Below are 21,698 nucleotides of genomic sequence, written 5' to 3'. Positions count from 1 at the left end.
GTTCTGATATTTTCAGTTTTATATCATATGTAATAAACCAATTCTGATATAGAGCTACTAAATTAGTAGTTTTTTTCTTCAATGTTAGGTGACAAATCATCCAGAACCAGTCTCTCAGTCATTAACTCCTCAACAGCAGCCACAGTACAACCTTTCAGACCGAGACAAACAACTACTTTTCTCAGAATATAATTTTGAAGATCTCAGTGCCTCATTTCGGAGCCTTTATAAGTCAGTTTTTGAGCAGTCACTTAGTCAACAAGGTGAGTTTTTTAATACCTCTTTTGTAATTTTTTATTGAAATTTTTTAAAGAATTATTTTCACATCGCAGCTGTTATAGTTCCTTAATCTTAGAACATTACCATCATGATAAGGACTGAAGGTTCTTTGTGCCTTTACTATAGTCTGTATATATTTTTATCATAGCACAAGAATGGCAGATAAATCTATCTCTTCATGCATGCCTACTTCGTTTGATTACTAGTGGTGTCCTGAAGCATTGTGTTAAAGGATTCTGACACTGCATTTATGCCATGTGGGAAAGACTGCCATGATTAATTAGTGATGTCTAGCATGTGAAGTGTTTGAGTGGTAAATGTTGCACCACAAGAATAGATGTGCCTTGCTTTTCTGTTCTGACTGCTGTTAGCAAAGAGATAACTTTTGGAATATGGTAGCACCAAATTTGCAGTTTCATGTACGGCACTTATAAGTGAACACATTAGTTAGTGGTCATTATTTTGTACAACATACTTAAGTCAGATTTAACACTAAAAGTGATACTGGTTGAGATGTACTATTATCTCAACCAAATGCTAGATTGTTGCTATTATGTATTACTGTCCTATTAGCTGCTGGTTTAATTTTAATCAGAGTCATTTAATAGGATCAAGGTGTCTCGTTGTTCCACCATAGAACGAACACTAGCCAGAAATTGTTGGGAACTCAAACAATGAAGCATTGCTTTGTTTGGCAGATTGACTACTTACACCCCAACTCAGAGGGTTTACCTCACGGCAGTAGACAAAATAGACAAAAAATCCCTGCCTTTAAAGAGTTTACTTTTTTTTTTTTTTTTTTTTTTTTGTGGTATGCGGGCCTCTCACTGTTGTGGCCTCTCCCGTTGCGGAGCACAGGCTCCGGACGTGCGGGCTCAGCGGCCATGGCTCATGGGCCCAGCTGCTCTGCAGCATGTGGGATCTTCCCGGACCGGGGCATGAACCCGTGTCCCCTGCATCGGCAGGCGGACTCTCAACCACTGCGCCACCAGGGAAGCCCCGAGTTTACATTTTAATACACATCATTGTCAGATATTATGAAAGTTAATGTTATATGTAAGTGTTATATATATTGATGAATATCAGTAGTTTGTTTAGGAAGTTGGTTTTCTGGTTAAAGTGTCGTGTATTTTCTCAAATTTTATATTAAATTTTCTATAAAAGTACAAAAAAAAAACAACTAAGACTTTGCTAAGCAGATCCAGCTTTGCTGATAATAGTAGAAAAATACTGGCTTTGAAATAACAATGGCGACAATTTCTGAAACCCATAATGCTATTTCATTACACTAATAAAAAAAAGAAAAGAATATTGATAGGAATTCTGTGTTCTAGTCCAGGTTCTACCATCAAGTCAACTGAGTTAACTTCACCTCTTTAGACCTAAGCATTCCCATTGTACAGTGAAGAAGATTAGACTAGATCAGTGCTTTCCAAATTGTTCTCTTTGGAGCTGTTGGGTTTTCTGGAGGTTTCAGAGAGAAGGGTGCAGATGAAGAGGGAGACCTAACAGGTTCCTTTTCATGGCTTCCCAGAAAACAACTTTACATTTATTAGTTTTACATACTGGGCTTCTAAAAGATGTTTTGTTTTATTTTAAAAACAATTTGGGATTAAAAATGTTGGTAGAGGGCTTCCCTGGTGGCGCAGTGGTTGAGAGTCCGCCTGCCGGTGCAGGGGATGCGGGTTCGTGCCCTGGTCCGGGAAGATCCCACATGCTGCGGAGCGGCTGGGCCCGTGAGCCATGGCCGCTGAGCCTGCGCGTCCGGAGCCTGTGCTCCGCAACAGGAGAGGCCACAACAGTGAGAGGCCCGCGTACCGAAAAAAAAAAAAAATGTTGGTAGAGATTATATCTGGGTGCCCTCTTAAAATGTTAGGACTTTATTGGAAATAGATAATGAAATAACTGCTTTCTTTCATCTTATTGTAGTAACCCTATAGATTCCCTGTAAATGACATTTTTCCCAGGGTTAAGGCAAGCATTCTTATTAACACTTCTACCTATAAAACCTTAATTTATTATGTTTTCAGATTATCTTATAATGTACTCTGATATGATTTTACTCCTAATAACAAGTATGAGAATACTTTTATTTTTGTTTAAAATTTTTGATTCTTTTATTGACTGACAGTATGGTATGGGGCTTTATTTTCATTTCATTCAAGTAAAACTTTTTTGTGTTTGGTTCAGCAAAACATTATATGTTATCTTATGGGATATGAAAATAGTGTAGTTATATAGAACCACATGTTGCAATAAGGTTTGTTAAAGTGAGTGTCTACCTGTAAACCAAACATACATTATTTTTAACATTAAGCACTTCTGGCCTAATCATCATTATCATCATAGTGGCTAATATTTACTGAGCTAAGGCTACAGCCTGCGCTTGTACCATGGCATGTAATCCTCACAACAACTCTACGAAGCAGGTACTATTATCATACCCATTTATAATTGAGGTAATTGTGGCTTGGAGCGGTTAATAATTCTCCAGAGTTACCAAATGTGTAAATTATAGTGCAGAGATTTTAGTTCCTCTTTTCTGGTGTTAAGAAATATGTAATCTTAATCCCTAAACTGTGTCTGTCTCAAGAATGTTCCATAAGAGTAATGAAAAAGAGCAGTGGAGATGGCTGTTTTGTTTTGCTTATTCTTAAGGATTCTAGCCATCTTGGACTTAAAGTTTTTGGAGTAGTCAGAGAAAGAGATCAGAAATAACTGGGCTTTATTTCTACCCTCCTCTTTTGTCAAAGGTCTTCAGACCTATAGAGAACCATCCTCAATGTGACCCAACACCTCTCCCACTTCTCCCTTAACATTTTACTCATCTTTCAAGACTCAACCCAGATATTGCCTTTTCAAGGAAGGCTCCTCTGTATTCAGAGCCCCTTCCTAGGTAAAACGGGGAAGAAGCAGAGTTCCTGTATACCCTCTGTATACTTTTGCCTTAGTATTTACAGTGTTGGACGTAATCTCCTCAAGTGTCTGTCTCTTCCACTGGACCACGAGCTACTTGAGGGCAGAGAATGATGTTTTTTCTTGGTAGCCCCAGAGCCCCAGGGTATGGTGGATACTCTATCAGTACTTGTTAAACTGAACCAAAATCGCTTCCTGACAGCATATACCTTTGCTCTGTAAATAATTTTGCAAATGTTTGTCATAAGGTATAACTGAAATCTGACCATCAGTGATCTTGCTTTGTCTCTTTTCAGGTTTGATGAACATCCCTTCTGAATCTTCCCAGCAGTCCCACACTTCTTGTTCCTATCAGCACTCTCCCGGCAGTACAGTGAGCTCTCACCCACACAGCAACCAAAGCAGCCTGACCAACAATCATGGCAGTGGCCTCAACACCACAGGCAGTAATTCGGTTGCACAGGTCTCACTGTCCCACCCCCAGATGCACACACAGCCGTCTCCACATCCGTCCCATCGACCGCATGGTTTACCACAGCATCCACAGCGTCCCCAGCACCCAGCACCACACCCGCAGCAACACAGCCAGCTCCAGTCCCCTCACCCCCAGCATCCCTCTCCACACCAGCACGTACAGCACCATCCGAACCATCAGCACCAGACGTTAACACATCAGGCACCCCCTCCCCCACAACAGGTATCCTGTAATTCTGGTAAGTTTTTGTCTTCTGACGTGTGTTTGGCTAACTGTGAATTTGGATCTGTTATCTGGGGCTTATATATATTTTCTACCAGTACTTTTCTTATCCATCTTCTTTTGTGTTTCCTTGCCATAGTCCTAGAGTTGTTAAGTCCTTCAGTCTATAGATTCACCTTTTTTTTTTCTGTACGCGTGCCTCTCACTGTTGTGGCCTCTCCCATTGCGGAGCACAGGCTCCAGACGCGCAGGCTCAGCGGCCATGGCTCACAGGCCCAGCCGCTCCGCGGCATGTGGGATCCTCCCGGACTGGGGCATGAACCCGCGTCCCCTGCATCGGCAGGCGGACTCTCAACCACTGTGCCACCAGGGAAGCCCCTGGATATTGTCTTGATTACAATTTATGTGGTAACATAGGCAAACTCAGCAACCCCTGCAGGTTTTGGTTTTAACTCTTTTGTCCTTCTGGAAAACAAGTGTTTTTGTGAGCGTTTGAAAGAAGAGTGGAATGCACAGTCTGTCTGCAATCTATTGTGATTTAGTGTGATATAGAAGAAAGAGTATAGGTTTATGTCTGAAAGACCTGTATTCGAATCCTCATTATGGCTTTTTATGACCTTTGGTGCATTAACTCTTCTGGTCTTATTATTTTGTTAGCTGTAGAACAACACTGGTATACAGTGTTGTTATGCGGATCATATTGAGGATACAAAATATGAAATGCCCAGTCTAGTACCTTGCATTTACGTATTCAGTGAATGTTCCCACTTTTTCTTTCTTTGCATATTCCTGCCAAGTATTTCGTTTAGAATGATAGATTCATACCCTGATTTTAAAAGAAAAAAAAATGTCTGTTGCTCTTAAGATAGGTCTTGATGGTTTCTGGTGAGATGCTTAACTGACATTGCTCACAGACCAGGCAGTCTCTGCACTGCAGAACTCCAGAGGGTACCACAGACATAGACTACAAGTTGAATGGGGCCTCTTGGAATGGTGCAGAGTACAGCTGGCTTCAAGTCTTGGATTCATCATAGTGGCCTTGCTAAGTCATGCCTCCTCTCTAGGTTCAATTTCTTTTGTTTGTAAAATGCAGGGAAATAATACCTTTCCTGCCTGTCTCACAGAGCAGATTGCCCCAATGCATGATATATTGGCTTTGAATCCATTTGTAAAACTGAATTGGGATCGGCCAATATCAGGAGTAAGGCCAGCTCAAACTTTTGCTATCCAAGATTTATAAGATTGCCAATATTATTTTTATAGGTGTTTCAAATGATTGGTATGCAACACTTGATATGCTAAAAGAAAGCTGTCGAATCGCCAGCAGTGTTAATTGGTCAGATGTAGACCTTTCACAGTTCCAAGGTGAGTATTGGTTCCTTCTGACTTATAACCAAATACACATATCATGTGTTTTTGAATAGATTTTAAGTCTCTTTTTAGTGGAAATAAGTATCTCCTTATATAGTGTTTCTTTTGCAGTTGGTAGTATGCTTAAAAACAACACTTTGCAAAATTCGTAATGAAGCCTTTCAGCCAGGTGATGTAGTGGAGGTTCACAGACAAGAGTTCTGAAGAAAATTTGGCCACATTTAAAAGAATCAGATTTTGAATAATTTTTAAAATGTCATTCTTCATTGCATGGGCAGAAGATTACCGGTGGAAATTTTGAGGGCTGGAAAAAAGAAGTGCTGTTTTCTTTGCAGTGTTTGCAGAACCATGCTAACTGTATTTCTAATGCTTTCCTCATAGGTTTGATGGAGAGTATGAGACAGGCAGATCTCAAGAACTGGTCTTTAGATCAGGTTCAATTTGCTGATCTCTGTTCTTCTCTTAATCAGTTCTTTACACAAACTGGCCTTATCCACTCACAGAGTAATGTTCAGCAGAATGTCTGTCATGGTGCCATGCATCCAACAAAACCTTCCCAACACATTGGAACAGGTATGGATTTAATTATCTTCTTGATTTTCTCTTTTTCTCATTCATATGAAATTCAGTAACTGTCTGGGGCAGCTTGATATGTTGTTAATGATAGTAGTGATCCATTTATATCTTTTTATTTCTAAGAAATGAATGAAATCAAGTAATTTATTTAAGATATATCTTAGAAAAATTGAGATAAAAGAGACTGTATGTTTTTCTCTCATTTACATGATTATTTTATTGTTTATAATTGACTTTCCTTTGTGAACTTTAACCTTTCAAGTTACCAAACAAGAATTAAATGTCTTAAAGATATGTACATTTTAATTTTAAGAAGAACATAGTTATGAGGTGTTACCAATTTAAATTTGTATAGACTTGCAATGAAAATCAACATATCTTTATATATCTTCTAAGAATGTTAAAAAAAATTAAAGTTGAGAGTGTATATGAAGAGTATACATAACGGTAGTCTCATTTATGTTTTACTCTGAACTCAAAATTTGTGCTTTGTATTTTTTCATCTTACTTTCTTCCTTTACTTTTTACCCTTGTAGCCATCTCGTTTACTCTGATTGCAGAGCCTACAGTTTTCTCAAGTTTACATTCTGTGTTTAATATCCAAGTTCTTTCTCTCTTCATTTTAATTTCTTGATGCCTTTATCTCCAAGTTGACTTCTTTTCTGTACATTGTCTAGTTTTTAGAGTTGATGCTAAAAAGCTCTCTTTTCTATCCTGAGTGGCTTCCTTCAGTCATTATCCTAAATTATTTCACATACTTGGTTTTTCTAAGTTCTCAAGATCCCTAGTCCTTTTTGTGAAATCTTCATTTGTGTCTTTTGATACAAAAGAAACCTTCCATCTTTGCTTCTTCCACTTGAATAGCTTACCTAACTTGAAAATCTCAGTGGTTGTGTGATTTTGGTGACTTATTCATTTCATAAATCATATTCATAGAAGAGCCTCATTCAATGCCTGGCATATATAGGAGGTACTTAGTATTAACTGAATTTATTGAATGCCCTCTATGTGCCAGATACTAAGCCAGTAAACTTTTTTTTTTTTTAATAACTCTTTAGCTTCTCTCTCTCTCTCTCTCTCTCTCTCTCTCTCTCTCTCTCTCTCTCTCCTTTTGTCACTTCTTTTTTGGTTCCTGTTAAAGTAAATTTCAAAAACTTTATTTTTATTGTGGTAAAATACACATAAAATTCACTGTCCCAATCATCCTTAAGTGTGCAGTTCAGTGGTATTTAAATACATTCATAATGTTGTGCAATTATCAACACCATCCATCTCCGTAACTCTTTTCATTTTTGTAAAGCAGATACTCTATACTTATTCAACAAGACCTCTCCACCCATTTCAACCCTTCACCAGCCCGTGGCAACCAACATTCTACCTCTTGTGTCTTGAGTTTTAACTATTCTAAGTACCTCGTATAAGTGGAATCATACAATGTTTGTCTTTTTGTGGCTGTCACTTAGCATAATGTCTTCAGGGTTCATCCATATTGTAGCATATGTTAGAATTTTCTTCATTTTTAAGGCTGAATGTATGTATAAGGCTATTTTTAAGGCTATTGTATATATAATACATACCACATTTTGCTTATCCATTCATCTGTTAATGAACACTTGGGTTGCTGCCATGTTTTAGCTATTGTGAATAATGTTGCTGTGAGCATGAGTGTACAGATATTTTCAAGACCCTGCTTTCAATTATTTTGGTATATACTCAAGTGGAATTGCTAGATCCTATGGTAATTCTATGTTTCATTTTTTGAGGAACCATCATACTCTTTTTCGCAGCAGCTGTACCATTTTACATTTCCACTAACAGTCATAAGGGTTCCATTTTCTCTATCCTCACCAACATTTGTTATTTTCTTTTTTTTTAATAGCTTTGCCCATTTCTTGATTGGGTTTTTGTTGCTGCTGAGTTTTAGGAATTCTCTATATTTCTGGGTATTAACTCCTTACCAGATATATGATTTGCAAATATTTTCTCCTATTCTTTTGTTTTCTTTTTTACTGTGTTGTTAGTGTCTTTTTTTTTTCTTCTTTTGTTGTGTATGCCTTTGGTATAGTATCCAAGAAATCATTATGGAATTCAATGTCATGAAGCTCTTGCCCTCTGTTTTCTTCTAAGAGTTTTAAAGTTTTAGGTCTTACATGTAAGTCTGACCCATTTTGAGTGAATTTTTGTATATGGTGTTATATAAGGGTCCAGTTTCTTTTGTGTGTGGATATCCAATTTTCCTATTACCATTTCTTGAAAGACTGTCTTTTCCCCATTGAATGGTGTTGACACCTTGTTAAAAATCATTTTGACTATCTATGTATGTATTGCTGGGTTCTCTACTCTGTTCCATTGGTCTTTATGCCAGTACACTGTCTGACTGTAGTTAGCTCTGTAGTAAGTTTTGAAATCAGGAAGTGTGAGTCTTCCAGCTTTGCTGTTCTTTTTCAGGATAGTTTTGGCTATTCACAGTCCCATGAGCTTCCATATGAATTTTAGGATGGGATTTTCTATTTTTGCAAAAAATGTCATTGAGATTTTTTTTTTTTAACATCTTTATTGGGGTATAATTGCTTTACAATGGTGTGTTAGTTTCTGCTTTATAACAAAGTGAATCAGTCATACATAAACATATGTTCCCATATGTCTTCCCTCTTGCGTCTCCCTCCCTCCCACCCTCCCTATCCCACCCCTCCAGGCTGTCACAAAGCACCGAGCCAATATCCCTGTGCCATGCGGCTGCTTCCCACTAGCTATCTACCTTACTACGTTTGTTAGTGTGTATATGTCCATGACTCTCTCTCGCCCTGTCACAGCTCACCCTTCCCCCTCCCCATAACCTCAAGTCCGTTCTCTAGGAGGTCTGCGTCTTTATTCCTGCCTTACCCCTAGGTTCTTCATGACATTTTTTTTTTCTTAAATTCCATATATATGTGTTAGCATACGGTATTTGTCTTTTTCTTTCTGACTTACTTCACTCTGTATGACAGACTCTAGGTCTATCCACCTCATTACAAATAGCTCAATTTCGTTTCTTTTTATGGCTGAGTAATATTCCATTGTATATATGTGCCACATCTTCTTTATCCATTCATCCGATGATGGGCACTTACGTTGCTTCCATGTCCTGGCTATTGTAAATAGAGCTGCAATGAACATTTTGGTACATGACTCTTTTTGAAGTATGGTTTTCTCAGGGTATATGCCCAGTAGTGGGATTGCTGGGTCGTATGGTAGTTCTATTTTTAGTTGCTTAAGGAACCTCCATACTGTTCTCCATAGTGGCTGAACCAATTCACATTCCCACCAGCAGTGCAAGAGTGTTCCCTTTTCTCCACACCCTCTCCAGCATTTATTGTTTGTAGATTTTTTGATGATGGCCATTCTGACTGGTGTGAGATGATATCTCATTGTAGTTTGGATTTGCATTTCTCTAATGATTAATGATGTTGAGCATTCTTTCATGTGTTTGTTGGCAGTCTGTATATCTTCTTTGGAGAAATGTCTATTTAGGTCTTCTGCCCATTTTTGGATTGGGTTGTTTGTTTTTTTGTTATTAAGCTGCATGAGCTGCTTGTAAATTTTGGAGATTGATCCTTTGTCGGTTGCTTCATTTGCAAATATTTCCTCCCATTCTGAGGGTTGTCTTTTGGTCTTGTTTATGGTTTCGTTTGCTGTGCAAAAGCTTTGAAGTTTCATTAGGTCCCAGTTGTTTATTTTTGTTTTTATTTCCATTACTCTAGGAGGTGGGTCAGAAAGGATCTTCCTGTGATTTATGTCATAGAGTGTTCTGCCTATGTTTTCCTCTAAGAGTTTGATAGTCTCTGGCCTTACATTTAGGTCTTTAATCCATTTTGAGCTTATTTTTGTGTATGGTGTTAGGGAGTGATCTAATCTCATACTTTTACATGTACCTGTCCAGTTTTCCCAGCACCACTTATTGAAGAGGCTGTCCTTTCACCACTGTACATTCCTGCCACCTTTATCAAAGATAAGGTGTCCATATGTGCGTGGGTTTATCTCTGGGCTTTCTATCCTGTTCCATTGATCTATCTTTCTGTTTTTGTGCCAGTACCATACCGTCTTGATAACTGTAGCTTTGTAGTATAGTCTGAAGTCAGGGAGCCTAATTCCTCCAGTTCCTTTTTTCGTTCTCAAGATTGCTTTGGCTATTCGGGGTCTTTTGTGTTTCCATACAAATTGCAAAATTTTTTGTTCTAGTTCTGTGAAAAATGCCAGTGGTAGTTTGATAGGGATTGCATTGAATCTGTAGATTACTTTGGGTAGTAGAGTCATTTTCACAATGTTGATTCTTCCAATCCAAGAACATGGTATATCTCTCCATCTATTTGTATCATCTTTAATTTCTTTCATCAGTGTCTTACAATTTTCTGCATACAGGTCTTTTGTCTCCTTAGGTAGGTTTATTCCTAGATATTTTATTCTTTTTGTTGCAGTGGTAAATGGGAGTGTTTTCTTGATTTCACTTTCAGATTTTTCATTATTAGTATATAGGGATGCCAGAGATTTCTGTGCATTAATTTTGTATCCTGCCACTTTACCAAATTCATTGATTAGCTCTAGTAGTTTTCTGGTAGCATCTTTAGGGTTCTCTATGTATAGGATCATGTCATCTGCAAACAGTGACAGCTTTACTTCTTCTTTTCCGATTTGGATTCCTTTTATTTCCTTTTCTTCTCTGATTGCTGTGGCTAAAACTTCCAAAACTATGTTGAATAAGAGTGGTGAGAGTGGGCAACCTTGTCTTGTTCCTGATCTTAGTGGAAATGCTTTCAGTTTTTCACCATTGAGGATGATGTTTGCTGTGGGCTTGTCATATATGGCCTTTATTATGTTGAGGAAAGTTCCCTCTATGCCTACTTTCTGCAGGGTTTTTATCATAAATGGGTGTTGAATTTTGTCAAAAGCTTTCTCTGCATCTATTGAGATGATTTGCGTATACTGAAGAATCCTTGCATTCCTGGAATAAACCCCACTTGATCATGGTGTATGATCCTTTTAATGTGCTGTTGGATTCTGTTTGCTAGTATTTTGTTGAGGATTTTTGCATCTATGTTCATCAGTGATATTGGCCTGTAGTTTTCTTTCTTTGTGACATCCTTGTCTGATTTTGGTATCAAGGTGATGGTGGCCTTGTAGAAGGGATTTGGGAGTGTTCCTCCCTCTGCTATATTTTGGAAGAGTTTGAGAAGGATACGTGTTAGCTCTTCTCTAAATGTTTGATAGAATTCGCCTGTGAAGCCATCTGGTCCTGGGCTTTTGTTTGTTGGAAGATTTTTAATCACAGTTTCAATTTCAGTGCTTGTGATTGGTCTGTTCATATTTTCTATTTCTTCCTGGTTCAGTCTTGGCAGGTTGTGCATTTCTAAGAATTTGTCCATTTCTTCCAGATTGTCCATTTTATTGGCATAGAGTTGCTTGTAGTAATCTCTCATGATCTTTCTTATTTCTGCAGTGTCAGTTGTTACCTCTCCTTTTGCATTTCTAATTCTATTGATTTGAGTCTTCTCCCTTTTATTCTTGATGAGTCTGGCTAGTGGTTTTTCTATTTTGTTTATCTTCTCAAAGAACCAGCTTTTAGTTTTATTGACCTTTGCTACTGTTTCCTTCATTTCTTTTTCATTTATTTCTGATCTGATTTTTATGATTTCTTTTCTTCTGCTAGCTTTGGGGTTTTTTTGTTCTTCTTTCTCTAATTGCTTGAGGTGCAAGGTTAGGTTGTTTATTCGAGATGTTTCCTGCTTCTTAAGGTGGGCTTGTATTGCTATAAACTTCCCCCTTAGAACTGCTTTTGCTGCATCCCATAGGTTTTGGGTCGTTGTGTCTCCATTGTCATTTGTTTCTAGGTATTTTTTGATTTCCTCTTTGATTTCTTCAGTGATCACTTCATTATTAAGTAGTGTATTGTTTAGCCTCCATGTGTTTGTATTTTTTACAGATCTTTTCCTGTAATTGATGTCTAGTCTCATGGCATTGTGGTCAGAAAAGATACTTGATACAATTTCAATTTTCTTAAATTTACCAAGGCTTGATTTGTGACCCAAGATATGATCTATCCTGGAGAATGTTCCATGAGCACTTGAGAAAAATGTGTATTCTGTTGTTTTTGGATGGAGTGTCCTATAAATATCAATTAAGTCCATCTTGTTTAATGTATCATTTAAAGCTTGTGTTTCCTTATTTATTTTCATTTTGGATGATCTGTTCATGGGTGAAAGTGGGGTGTTTAAGTCCCCTACTATGAATGTGTTACTGTCGATTTCCCCTTTTATGGCTGTTAGTATTTGCCTTATGTATTGAGGTGCTCCTGTGTTGGGTGCATAAATATTTACAATTGTTATATCTTCTTCTTGGATCGATCCCTTGATCATTATGTAGTGTCCTTCTTTGTCTCTTTTAATAGTCCTTATTTTAAAGTCTATTTTGTCTGATATGAGAATTGCTACTCCAGCTTTCTTTTGGTTTCCATTTGCATGGAATATCTTTTTCCATCCCCTTACTTTCAGTCTGTATGTGTCTCTAGGTCTGAAGTGGGTCTCTTGTAGACAGCATATATAAGGGTCTTGCTTTTGTATCCATTCAGCTAATCTGTGTCTTTTGGTGGGAGCATTTAGTCCATTTACATTTAAGGTAATTATCGATATGTATGTTCCTATTCCCATTTTCTAAATTGTTTTGGGTTCGTTATTATAGGTCTTTTCCTTCTCTGTCATTGAGATTTTTTATATGGATTACATTGAATCTGTAGATTGTTTTGACATCTTAACAATATTTTCTTGCAGTCCATGAACATGAGATGCATTTCTATTTATTTATGTCTTCTTTAATTTCTTCAGCAATGTTTTTTAGTTTTCATTGTACAAGTTTTTCATCTGTAATTAATTTATTCCTAAGTAGTTTATTCTTTTTGATCTCAGTGAAAAATGGAATTGTTTTTGTATTTCCTTTTCAGATTGTTCATTGTTTGTATATAGAAATGTGACTGAATTTTGCATGTTGACTTTGTATCCTACTACTTTGCTGAATTCATTTATTCTAACAGTTTTTCTGTGTGTAATCTTTAGGGATTTTTATGTATGAGATTATATCTGTGAACAGAGATAAATTTACTTCTCCCTTTTTAGTTTGGATGCCTTTTGTTTCTCTTTCTTGCCTGATTGCTCTGGCTAGGACTTCCAGTACTGTGTTGAATAGAAGTGGTGAAAGTGGACATCTTTGCTTTGTTCCTGATCTTAGAGGAAAAGCTTTCAGTCTTTCACCACTGAATATGATGTTCACTATGGGATTTTCATACATGGCTTTTGTTATGTTGAAGTAGTTTCCTTCTATTCCTAATTTGTTGAGTGTTTTTATCATGAAATGTGTTGACTTTTGTCAAATACTCTTTCTCTGTCAGTTGAGATGATCATGTGGGTTTTTATCCCCTTCATTATGTTAATGTGGTATATTGCACTGGTCAGTTTTCATATGTTGAACTGTTTTTGTATTCCAGGAGTAAATCTCACTTGGTCATGCATGGTGTGCATAATCCTTCTGTCATGTTATTGAATTCATTTTGCTATTGTCTTGAGAATTTTTGCATCAAGGTTCATAAGGGATATTGGTCTGTAGTTTTAGTTCTTCTTTAAATGTTTGGTAGAATTCACCCATGAAGCCATCAGATCCAGGGATTTTCTTTGTACAGGAAACTTTTGATTAAGTATTCAATCTTCTTACTCGTTATAGGTCTATACAGATTTTTGTCTTTCTTCATGATTCAGTCTGTGTTGATTTTGTGTTTCTAGGAATTTGTCTGTTTCATCTGAGTTGTCCAGTTTGTTGGTATACAGTTGTTCAAAGAACTCTCTTATCCTTTTTATTTCTGTAGAATCAATAGTAATGTCACCACTTTAAATTCTCATTTTAGTAATTTGAGTCCTTTTTTTCTTAGTCCATTTAGTTAAAGGTTTGTCAACTTTGTTGGTTTTTTTCAAAGAACAACTTTTGGTGTTAAAGATTTTTCTCTAATGTTTTTATGTTCTCTGTTTCATTTATCTCTGCTCTAATCTTTATTATTTCTTCCTTTCTGTTAGCTTTGGGTTTGGTTTCTTCTTCTTTTTTAGGTCTGTTTTTTAATGTAAGTCTTTATAGCTATAAATTTCCCCCTTAACACTGCTTTTGCTGTTTCCTGTAAGCTTTGGTATGTTGTATTTTTGTTTTCCTTCATCTCTAAGTATGTTCTAATTCCCCTTGTAATTTCTTCTTTAATCCATTGGTTAAGTGTGTGTTGTTTAATTTCCACAAATCTGATAATTTTCCATTTTTACTTCTGTTTTTGATTTCTAACTTCATCCTGCTGTGGTCAGAGAAGATACTTTATATGGTACCTATCACTTAAAATCTATTGAGACTTGATTTGTAGCCTAACATATGGTCTGTTCTGGAAAATGTCCCATGTGCACTTGAGAAGAATGTGTATGCTGTTGTTGTTGGGTAGAATGTTCTATATATGCCTGTTAGATCAGGTTGATTTATTGTGTTAAATCCTCTATTTGCTTATCTTCTGTCTGGTTACTCTATCCATTATTGAGATAATGGGTATTTAAGTCTGCAACAGTAATGGTAGAGCTGTTTATTTCTCCTTTCAGTTCTGTCAGTTTTTGCTTCATATGTTTTGCAGTATGTTATTAGGTGCATAAATGTTTGTAATTGTTCTGTCTTCTTGCTGTATTGCACCTTTTGTTGATATATAATGTCCTTCTTTACAAGAAGTAGGACTTCACAAGACATCTCTTGTAACATTTTTTGATTTAAAGTCTATTTTGTCTGATATTAGTACGACAATCCCTGTTCTCCTTTGGTTACTATTTGCATGGAATATCTTTTTTCATCCTTTCACTTTCAATCTGTTTGTGTCTTTGGATCAGAAAGTGAGTCTTCTATAGTCAGCATATGGTTGGATCATGTGTTCTTATCCAGTTCTGCCAATTCTGTCTTTTGATTGGAGGGTTTAATCCATTTATATTTAAAAGAATTACTGGTAAGGAGTGAATTCTGTGTTTTGCTATTTCTTTGCTGTGGCTTGTAGCTTTTTTATCCCTTATTTCCTGCATTACTGTCTTCGTTTGTGTTTAGTTGATTTTTTGTAGTGAAATGTTGAAATTCCTTTCTCATTTCTTCTTGTGTATGTTCTGTAGCTCTTTGTGGTTACCTTGGGGATTGCATTTAACATCCTAAACTTACTACACTCTAATTTGAATTTATACCAATGTAACTTCTATAACATGCAAAAACTCTGCTCCTTTTCGGCTCCACCTCCACCTCTTTTGGTTGTTGATGTCTCAAAATTACATTTTTCTACATTGTGTGGCCCAAAACATATACTAATAATTATTTCAAATGCATTAAATCTCTTAAATCATGTAGACAACAATATGTGAAGTTACAAGCCAAAGTTACAATAATATGAGCTTTTATACTAATAGTTTTTAGAAAACATTTTCGCCTCTTAAATCATGTATAGAACAAAAAGTGGAGTTAAAAATCATTGTTATGCTAATGCTGTCTCTATAATTGCCCACGTATTTACCTTCATTGAGATCTTTACTTTTTTCATACGGCTTTGTGTTACTGTGTAGTGTCCTTTCATTTCTTCCTGCAGGACTCTCTTGAGCATTATCTTCCGGGGCAGGTCTAACAGTAACAAACTCTATTAGCTTTTATTTATCTGGGAATGTCTTAATTTCTCTCTCACTCTTGAAAGGACACTTTTACCAGGTATAGGATTCTTTGTTGACACTTTTCTTTTAGCACTTTGGATAGATTGGCCCACTACCTCTGGCCTGTAAAATTTCTGATGAGAAATCTGCTTATAGTCTTATTGAGGATCCCTTATATGTGACAAGTCACTTCTCTCTTGCTGCTTTCAGGATTCTCTCTATATCTTTGGCTTTTGAAAATGTGATGATAATCTGTCTTGGTGTGGGTCCCGTTGACTTCATCTTACCTGGAGTTCGCTGAGTTTCTTGGATGTTTATATTCCTGTGTTTCATCAAATTTGGGAAGTTTTCAGCTCTTATTTGTTCAGATATTCTTTCGGCCCCCTCTTCTCTCTCTTCTAGGACTCCCACAATGCATAATTGGTCTGCTTGATAGTGTCTCATAGGTCCCTTTGGCTCTATTTGCTTTTCTTCAGTCTTTTTTCTTTCTGTTAATCAGCCTTGATAATTTCCATTGTCCTATCCTATCTTCACATTTGCTGATTCTTTCTTCTGCCTTCTCTTCTTTGAGTCCCTTAGGTGAATTTTTAATTTCAGTTATTGTACTTGTCAGTTCCAGAATTTCTTTTTGGTTTCTTTTTATGTTTTCTGTCTCTTAGTTGATATTTCATTGTGTTTATGCATTGCTTTCTTAATTTTCTCCACCTCTTCCTTTAGTCTTTGAACATCTGTAAAGTTGTTTTAAAATCTTTGTATAGTAGATCTGCCATTAGGATTTTTTTTCAAGGACGGTTTCTGTGGATTTGTTTTTGCTTTGAATGGGTCATACTTTCCTGTTTATTTTTATGCCTTGTGATTTTTTTTGTTGTTGTTGAAAACTATACACTTGAATCTATTAATGTGATACCTGTGGAAATCAGATTCTTCCTCTTCCCAAGGGTTTGCAGGATTTTGTTACTGTTTTTGGTTTTTTTTGATTGTTGATGTTGGCATGTATTTTTACTTATTTGTCTTCTTCCATTCCATCTTTTTAATCTATTCTTCTATGTGGACAGCTTATCTTTGGTCCTCTGATAGGTTCTAAGCCTATAACTTGTCCCTTTCAGGATACATCACTTACTTTTCTAGCTTGCTTGAAGTCCTAGACCAGGTGTACCATACTTTGTCCATTGTTTCTTCGTTCTCCTCTCTTCCTTTCTTTCCCTGTTCAACGAAAATTGTCCCTTCTAAGTGCTGCCACATTCTCTTTTCCAAATCACCTTAAACCATTTCAGTCAACCTTAAAAGTACTAAGTGAATTTGAGTAGTTTATATGTACATCAGTATGCATGTGTGTTTGGGGGTGAGCCCCTGTGTTGCTCAGATCGTTGCCTTCAGATCAGGGAATTCTAGGAAAGACAGGTAGAAGAAGATGTGGGTCAGTCTTAAGGCCATTTCAGAAGGCCATTGTACATGCTTGCCAGTAGCTCCCCTTTCTGCAGTTTCAAAGCTGTAGGATGAAACAAGACTTTCTTCAAGTTTGTGGCCTAAATCTCTAAGAAAGGTCCAAAAGTACCTTTTGATTTTGGAACTGGGTACTCTTGGTCATGGAAAAAGCACTTTCCATCTGCTGCTGTCCTCTGTCAGAGTGGCCAGGCATCTCTTCTAGATTCTCTCTAGACTGAGATCCTGGGTTATTCCCCTAAAGCCCTTTGTTAGTAGACTTCTGTGGTCATCTCTGCTTGATCCTTGACCTTGATTATTTGGTTCTGGTTTTTATGATTCTCTTAATTTTTTCTGCCATCTTTCCCTTTTGTTGCCAGCACTTCCTTTCCCTCTAGGGTCCCCCCAGCTCCTCCTTGATTCTCAGTGCTACACCATTCATAGCCTGTCAGATGCAGAAGACCTGTAGTTTTCCCTCAGTGTTTATTTGTCTCCCAATTTCCTTCCCCTTTAGTCTTTCCCTTCTGAGTCAAAAGAACTTTAGCGAGCCCTGGCCTGCCAAGCCATGTTGACCTTTGTCAACACTTTGTGTGATCAGCTCTGGTGTTAAGTATCTATCACCTCATGCCTGCTGATGTCTTTTCACAAACATTCAGGGGTTTTATTTGTTTGTTTGTTTTTAACTAAAATTTTTTAAAAAATTTTTGGCTGCATTGGATCTTTGTTGCTGCACACTGGCTTTTTCTAGTTGCAGTGAGCGGGGGCTACTCTTTGTTGCAGTGCTTGGGCTTCTCATTGCGGTGGCTTCTCTTGTTGCAGAGCACAGGCTCTGGGCACGTGGGCTTCAGTAGTTTTGGCACGTGCGCTCAGTAGTTGTGGCTCACGGGCTGTAGAGCACAGGCTCAGTAGTTGTGGCACACAGGCTTGGTTACTTCTCTGCATGTGGGATCTTCCCAGACCAGGGCTTGAACCCATGTCCCCTGCATTGGCAAGCAGATTCTTAATCACTGCGCCACCAGGGAAGTCCCATGTTCAGGTTTTTTACATGCCAGCCTGCTTCCTTTTGTTTTGAGTCCTAGCCACTTTCTGTCATTCTTTTATTCTCCTTCTTGCATCCCTGTGTTTCACATTTATTCAGATATCTCATTTCTCTTATCTCTACCACCCAATAATTCTTTACCACATTTTCTTAGAAATGTAGTGTAAGAGGGGACTTCAGAGAGCTGTTAAAGCTGTTATCCTTTTATTTAACAGGTAAGGAAACTGATCCAAAGAGAGAAAGTGACTTGCCTGAAATTACAAAGTTCATTTAGATATAGGTCTTGACTCCCAGAATACAGCCTTTCCATATCCTTCAAACTTTCCCTGTCCCGTCTGTCTTCAAGACTCCCCTTTTGGTAAATACCTCTTTGGCCTCCTTAGAGATGCCAGAAACTAGTGTTGTAATGTGTTAGTGTGGAAGGGGGAAGGAGAAAAAGATGTTGTAGTACACAGTGTATTCCCTCTTCTTCCTAAATCATTTTACCTGTATTTACAATTTGTCTTGCCCAAAATGTTTAAATCCTCCAGTAATGTTTAAGTCCTCTAGTTGTGCTGTTCTTAATTTGATGCTCTGCTTAAAGGTCATTAAATACAAGTAGAAGTGCATTAATTCAGCAAACATTTATTTACACCTTTCCTGTGCCTGACTACATAGTGGGGACTAGGAATAATGAGGTGACTCTAGAATAATCCCTAATTTCAAGGAGCTCACAGCCTGATAGGTGAGACAAGTCTATCAAATACAGTATTATGAGGACTACATTTCTACCACAGGGCAATGGGAATAAGAGAAAGGGGCTTACTTGTCCTAGGGAGAAAGAAAAGCTTCATACAAGATGACACATTTCAGCTGGACTTTGCAGGATAAGTGGGATTCTATATGACAGAGAAGTCTGATCATTTCTCTGCTCAAAACCCTTTATTAGTGTCCGTTTTTCTCAGTAAAAACCAAAGACCTTACTGTGGCCTATATGGCCCTACAGAGTCTGGTCCCCCATTACTCTCTGACCTTGTCTCTTTTTCCCTTCCCCTCCCCTCCCCCTACCTCAGGGCCTTTGTACTTGCTCTTTCCTCTATCTTGAGTGAGCTTCCCCAGATAGACACATGACTCAAGTTTTTCCGTAAAAAAGCACCTACTACAGTGATACCTTCCCTGACCATCCTACTTAAATGGCACCTACTCAGCTCTCCTTTTCCCCTCTCCCTGCTTTATTTTTCTCTGTAGCGTGTATAACATACTGTATAATTTACTTTATTTTCCTCCCTCCCGTCTTCACCCCTCCCAATCCCCTGAGAACCAGCTCCAAAAAGACAGGGAGTTTGTTTCTTTATTTATGTATTTCTAGTGCATAGAGCTGTGCCTAGCACAAATACTTCTTGAATGAATGAATGGTCATTCAACAACAGTCTACTTTCAAGAAATATGTTGTGTGATTAGATTTTTATTGAAGTATAGTTGATTTGCAATATTATATTAGTTTTAGGTGTACAGCACAGTATAGATTTATAAATTCTCATAACTACATTCTAAATGTTATAGGATCTCAGACATCTTTGAAACTGCATTATAAGTTAATTTCTTGCTTAAAAAGTCCAAGTAGACTCTCATTGTTCAATCTGTAATGAGAACATGGGGAAAAAATGAGGAGTAATGAGAATCTCTATATGAAAATAAAATCTTATGAATGTGACCAGTTTCAAAAAGTTAAGGCCATTTGTTTAATGTGGGTGTCTGTTTATTCCCTTAATCTTGTTTATTTCCATAATTCTCTAATTCTCACCTGTCTCCTCCTTTAAGGTAAGAATTACTAAGCCAAAAAAAAGAGAAATGAAAAAAAAATATATAAAAACAGATTAATTTAATCTCCAATAAAAATTAGGTTTTGTCTTATGACTTGAGTTGTTAAGGATAAGTAGAAAGAGAGCTAAGATTTTGCAGGATGGAGGCTGGGATGTTGTTCGTAAGTGAATGACCATATTACTCAGAGGAGGGCAGCCCCTCTAGCCGGATGCAACCTTTAAAAGGTACATCAGCCACGAACGTGAAGGCCGATCACATTTTTTCTCCTGCACAAATATACTAGAGCTGTAACTTAGTATAACTTTTATTAGTATAACTTTTCTCTTCTTTTCTTCCTAAATCTTCAGTATGGTAAATTGGTCAGAGAGATCAGTTCTGACTTTAAACTTTACTCTAAAAAGACATGTTATCTTGGGAGGCAGTGGCTGGAAGTCAGAACTCTTGGGTTCTGTTCCTGGTTCTTTCTCATTTTCTCTCGTCTCATTTCCTCACCTACATGAACAGAAGTAGGGCTGGATTAGATTATCTCTGAGGCTGTCTCACACTTGGACAGTCTGACTTTCCAGTGGCAGGTGGAAACTTGTGAGCAGCCAAATATAGTGTGCCCTACCATGAATATAAAACGAAGATTTTTCTTCCCTTTCTAGTTTCCTCTGGGAAAATGATTGCTGTTTTCTAGTTTGATTACAGCATTCCTAGAATGCAAGTATAGTTTGTGTGAAACACTAGAATACCTTAGGGAAATAGCCTTTCCAGAATTCTGGATGTTTCATATAATATAAACCAGTGTTATGGTGGTTCTTCCCCAGGAGTTATTGTGGGAGGTTGCATGATGTTTCCTCCCCTCCCTTTCTATTTTGCATTAGGATGCAATATAATTGACATTCTGGAGCTATTATACTTGATGGCTGCTGTCAGTGAAAGCATATTAACTTAAGAACCTTCTGAAATGCTATTTAAATGAGATCTGTGTTTCCCATCTACACATCTTCTAAATAATATGTTTTTAATCACCTTTGATATAGCTCTTTTACTTTATGCAAATCTTTCCTGTCACTTTGTGCCTCCAGTCACTTTGTTAATCAGCTAGGGCACACTTAGGTCTGCTTTAAGGATGAGAAAATCAGGGCAATAGAGACAACCATTACTGGAAAGAGCCCATGAGTTAGGAGAACTGAATTCTAGCCCTAGGCCCTGTCAAACTGATGTGTCTTTGGGCCAATCTCCTCAGCCTTCTGAGCCTCTGTTGCCTCATCCATAAAATGGGGGTAATCCCTGTCTTGCCTTCACTGTGGGTCTAGGGGGAGACTCAGATGAAGTAATGGGATATGAAAATGCTTTTGAACTATAATGAGGTATGTAACAACAACAGACATAACTTACCTACGAGCTTCCAGAGAGTTAGAGGCAGTGCCAGAATTAGTACCAGTGTACTCACACCCAGCCTGGCACCGTGTTTGAAAATCCAGCACCACCTTTGGCAGAGTTGTAGCATCTAAAAAGTGATCTTTCCTTCCCTTTCCTTCCTCACTTTACCAGCTTAATTTAGTTTTAGGTAACAGTTCTATTAAGATTTTTATGTTTGATTTGCTTTACTTACGGTACTATGTTTTCCTTCTGTCTTCTTCACAATCTGATCAGGAAATTTGTACATAGACTCCAGGCAAAATCTCGCTCCTTCAGTGATGCCTCCCCCTGGTTATCCTCACATCCCGCAGGCACTCAGCACTCCAGGAACAACAATTGCAGGTGATTTGGGGTGTGGTGTGTTGGGGTTGGTACTTGGAGTTTAATATTGAAAAAGGCTTTAGCTGCCCCGACAGGGAAGGAGGCTGCCTCAGGAGCGGGTGAACTCCCTGTTTCAGAGGGGTGGGGTGCA

The 21,698-nt window shown here is 37.6% G+C and overlaps 1 protein-coding gene across 8 annotated transcripts in view; it reads left to right on the top strand.

Annotated features, from left to right (window-relative positions):
• Positions 1–21,698, top strand: part of FOXJ3 (forkhead box J3) — a 130,868-nt gene that overhangs the window by 106,012 nt on the left and 3,158 nt on the right. For all 8 annotated transcript variants that reach the window (XM_067725733.1, XM_067725730.1, XM_067725732.1 and 5 more), the window contains 5 exons: positions 89–263; positions 3,492–3,908; positions 5,156–5,257; positions 5,645–5,836; positions 21,461–21,568. In XM_067725733.1, coding sequence (XP_067581834.1) covers positions 89–263; positions 3,492–3,908; positions 5,156–5,257; positions 5,645–5,836; positions 21,461–21,568 — 994 coding nt within the window. The remainder of the gene's footprint in view (positions 1–88; positions 264–3,491; positions 3,909–5,155; positions 5,258–5,644; positions 5,837–21,460; positions 21,569–21,698) is intronic.

Source organism: Pseudorca crassidens, chromosome 2 (genome assembly GCF_039906515.1).
Source record: "Pseudorca crassidens isolate mPseCra1 chromosome 2, mPseCra1.hap1, whole genome shotgun sequence".
Classification (NCBI taxonomy): Eukaryota; Metazoa; Chordata; class Mammalia; order Artiodactyla; family Delphinidae; genus Pseudorca; species Pseudorca crassidens.
This window is presented reverse-complemented; position numbering and strand designations above follow the sequence as displayed.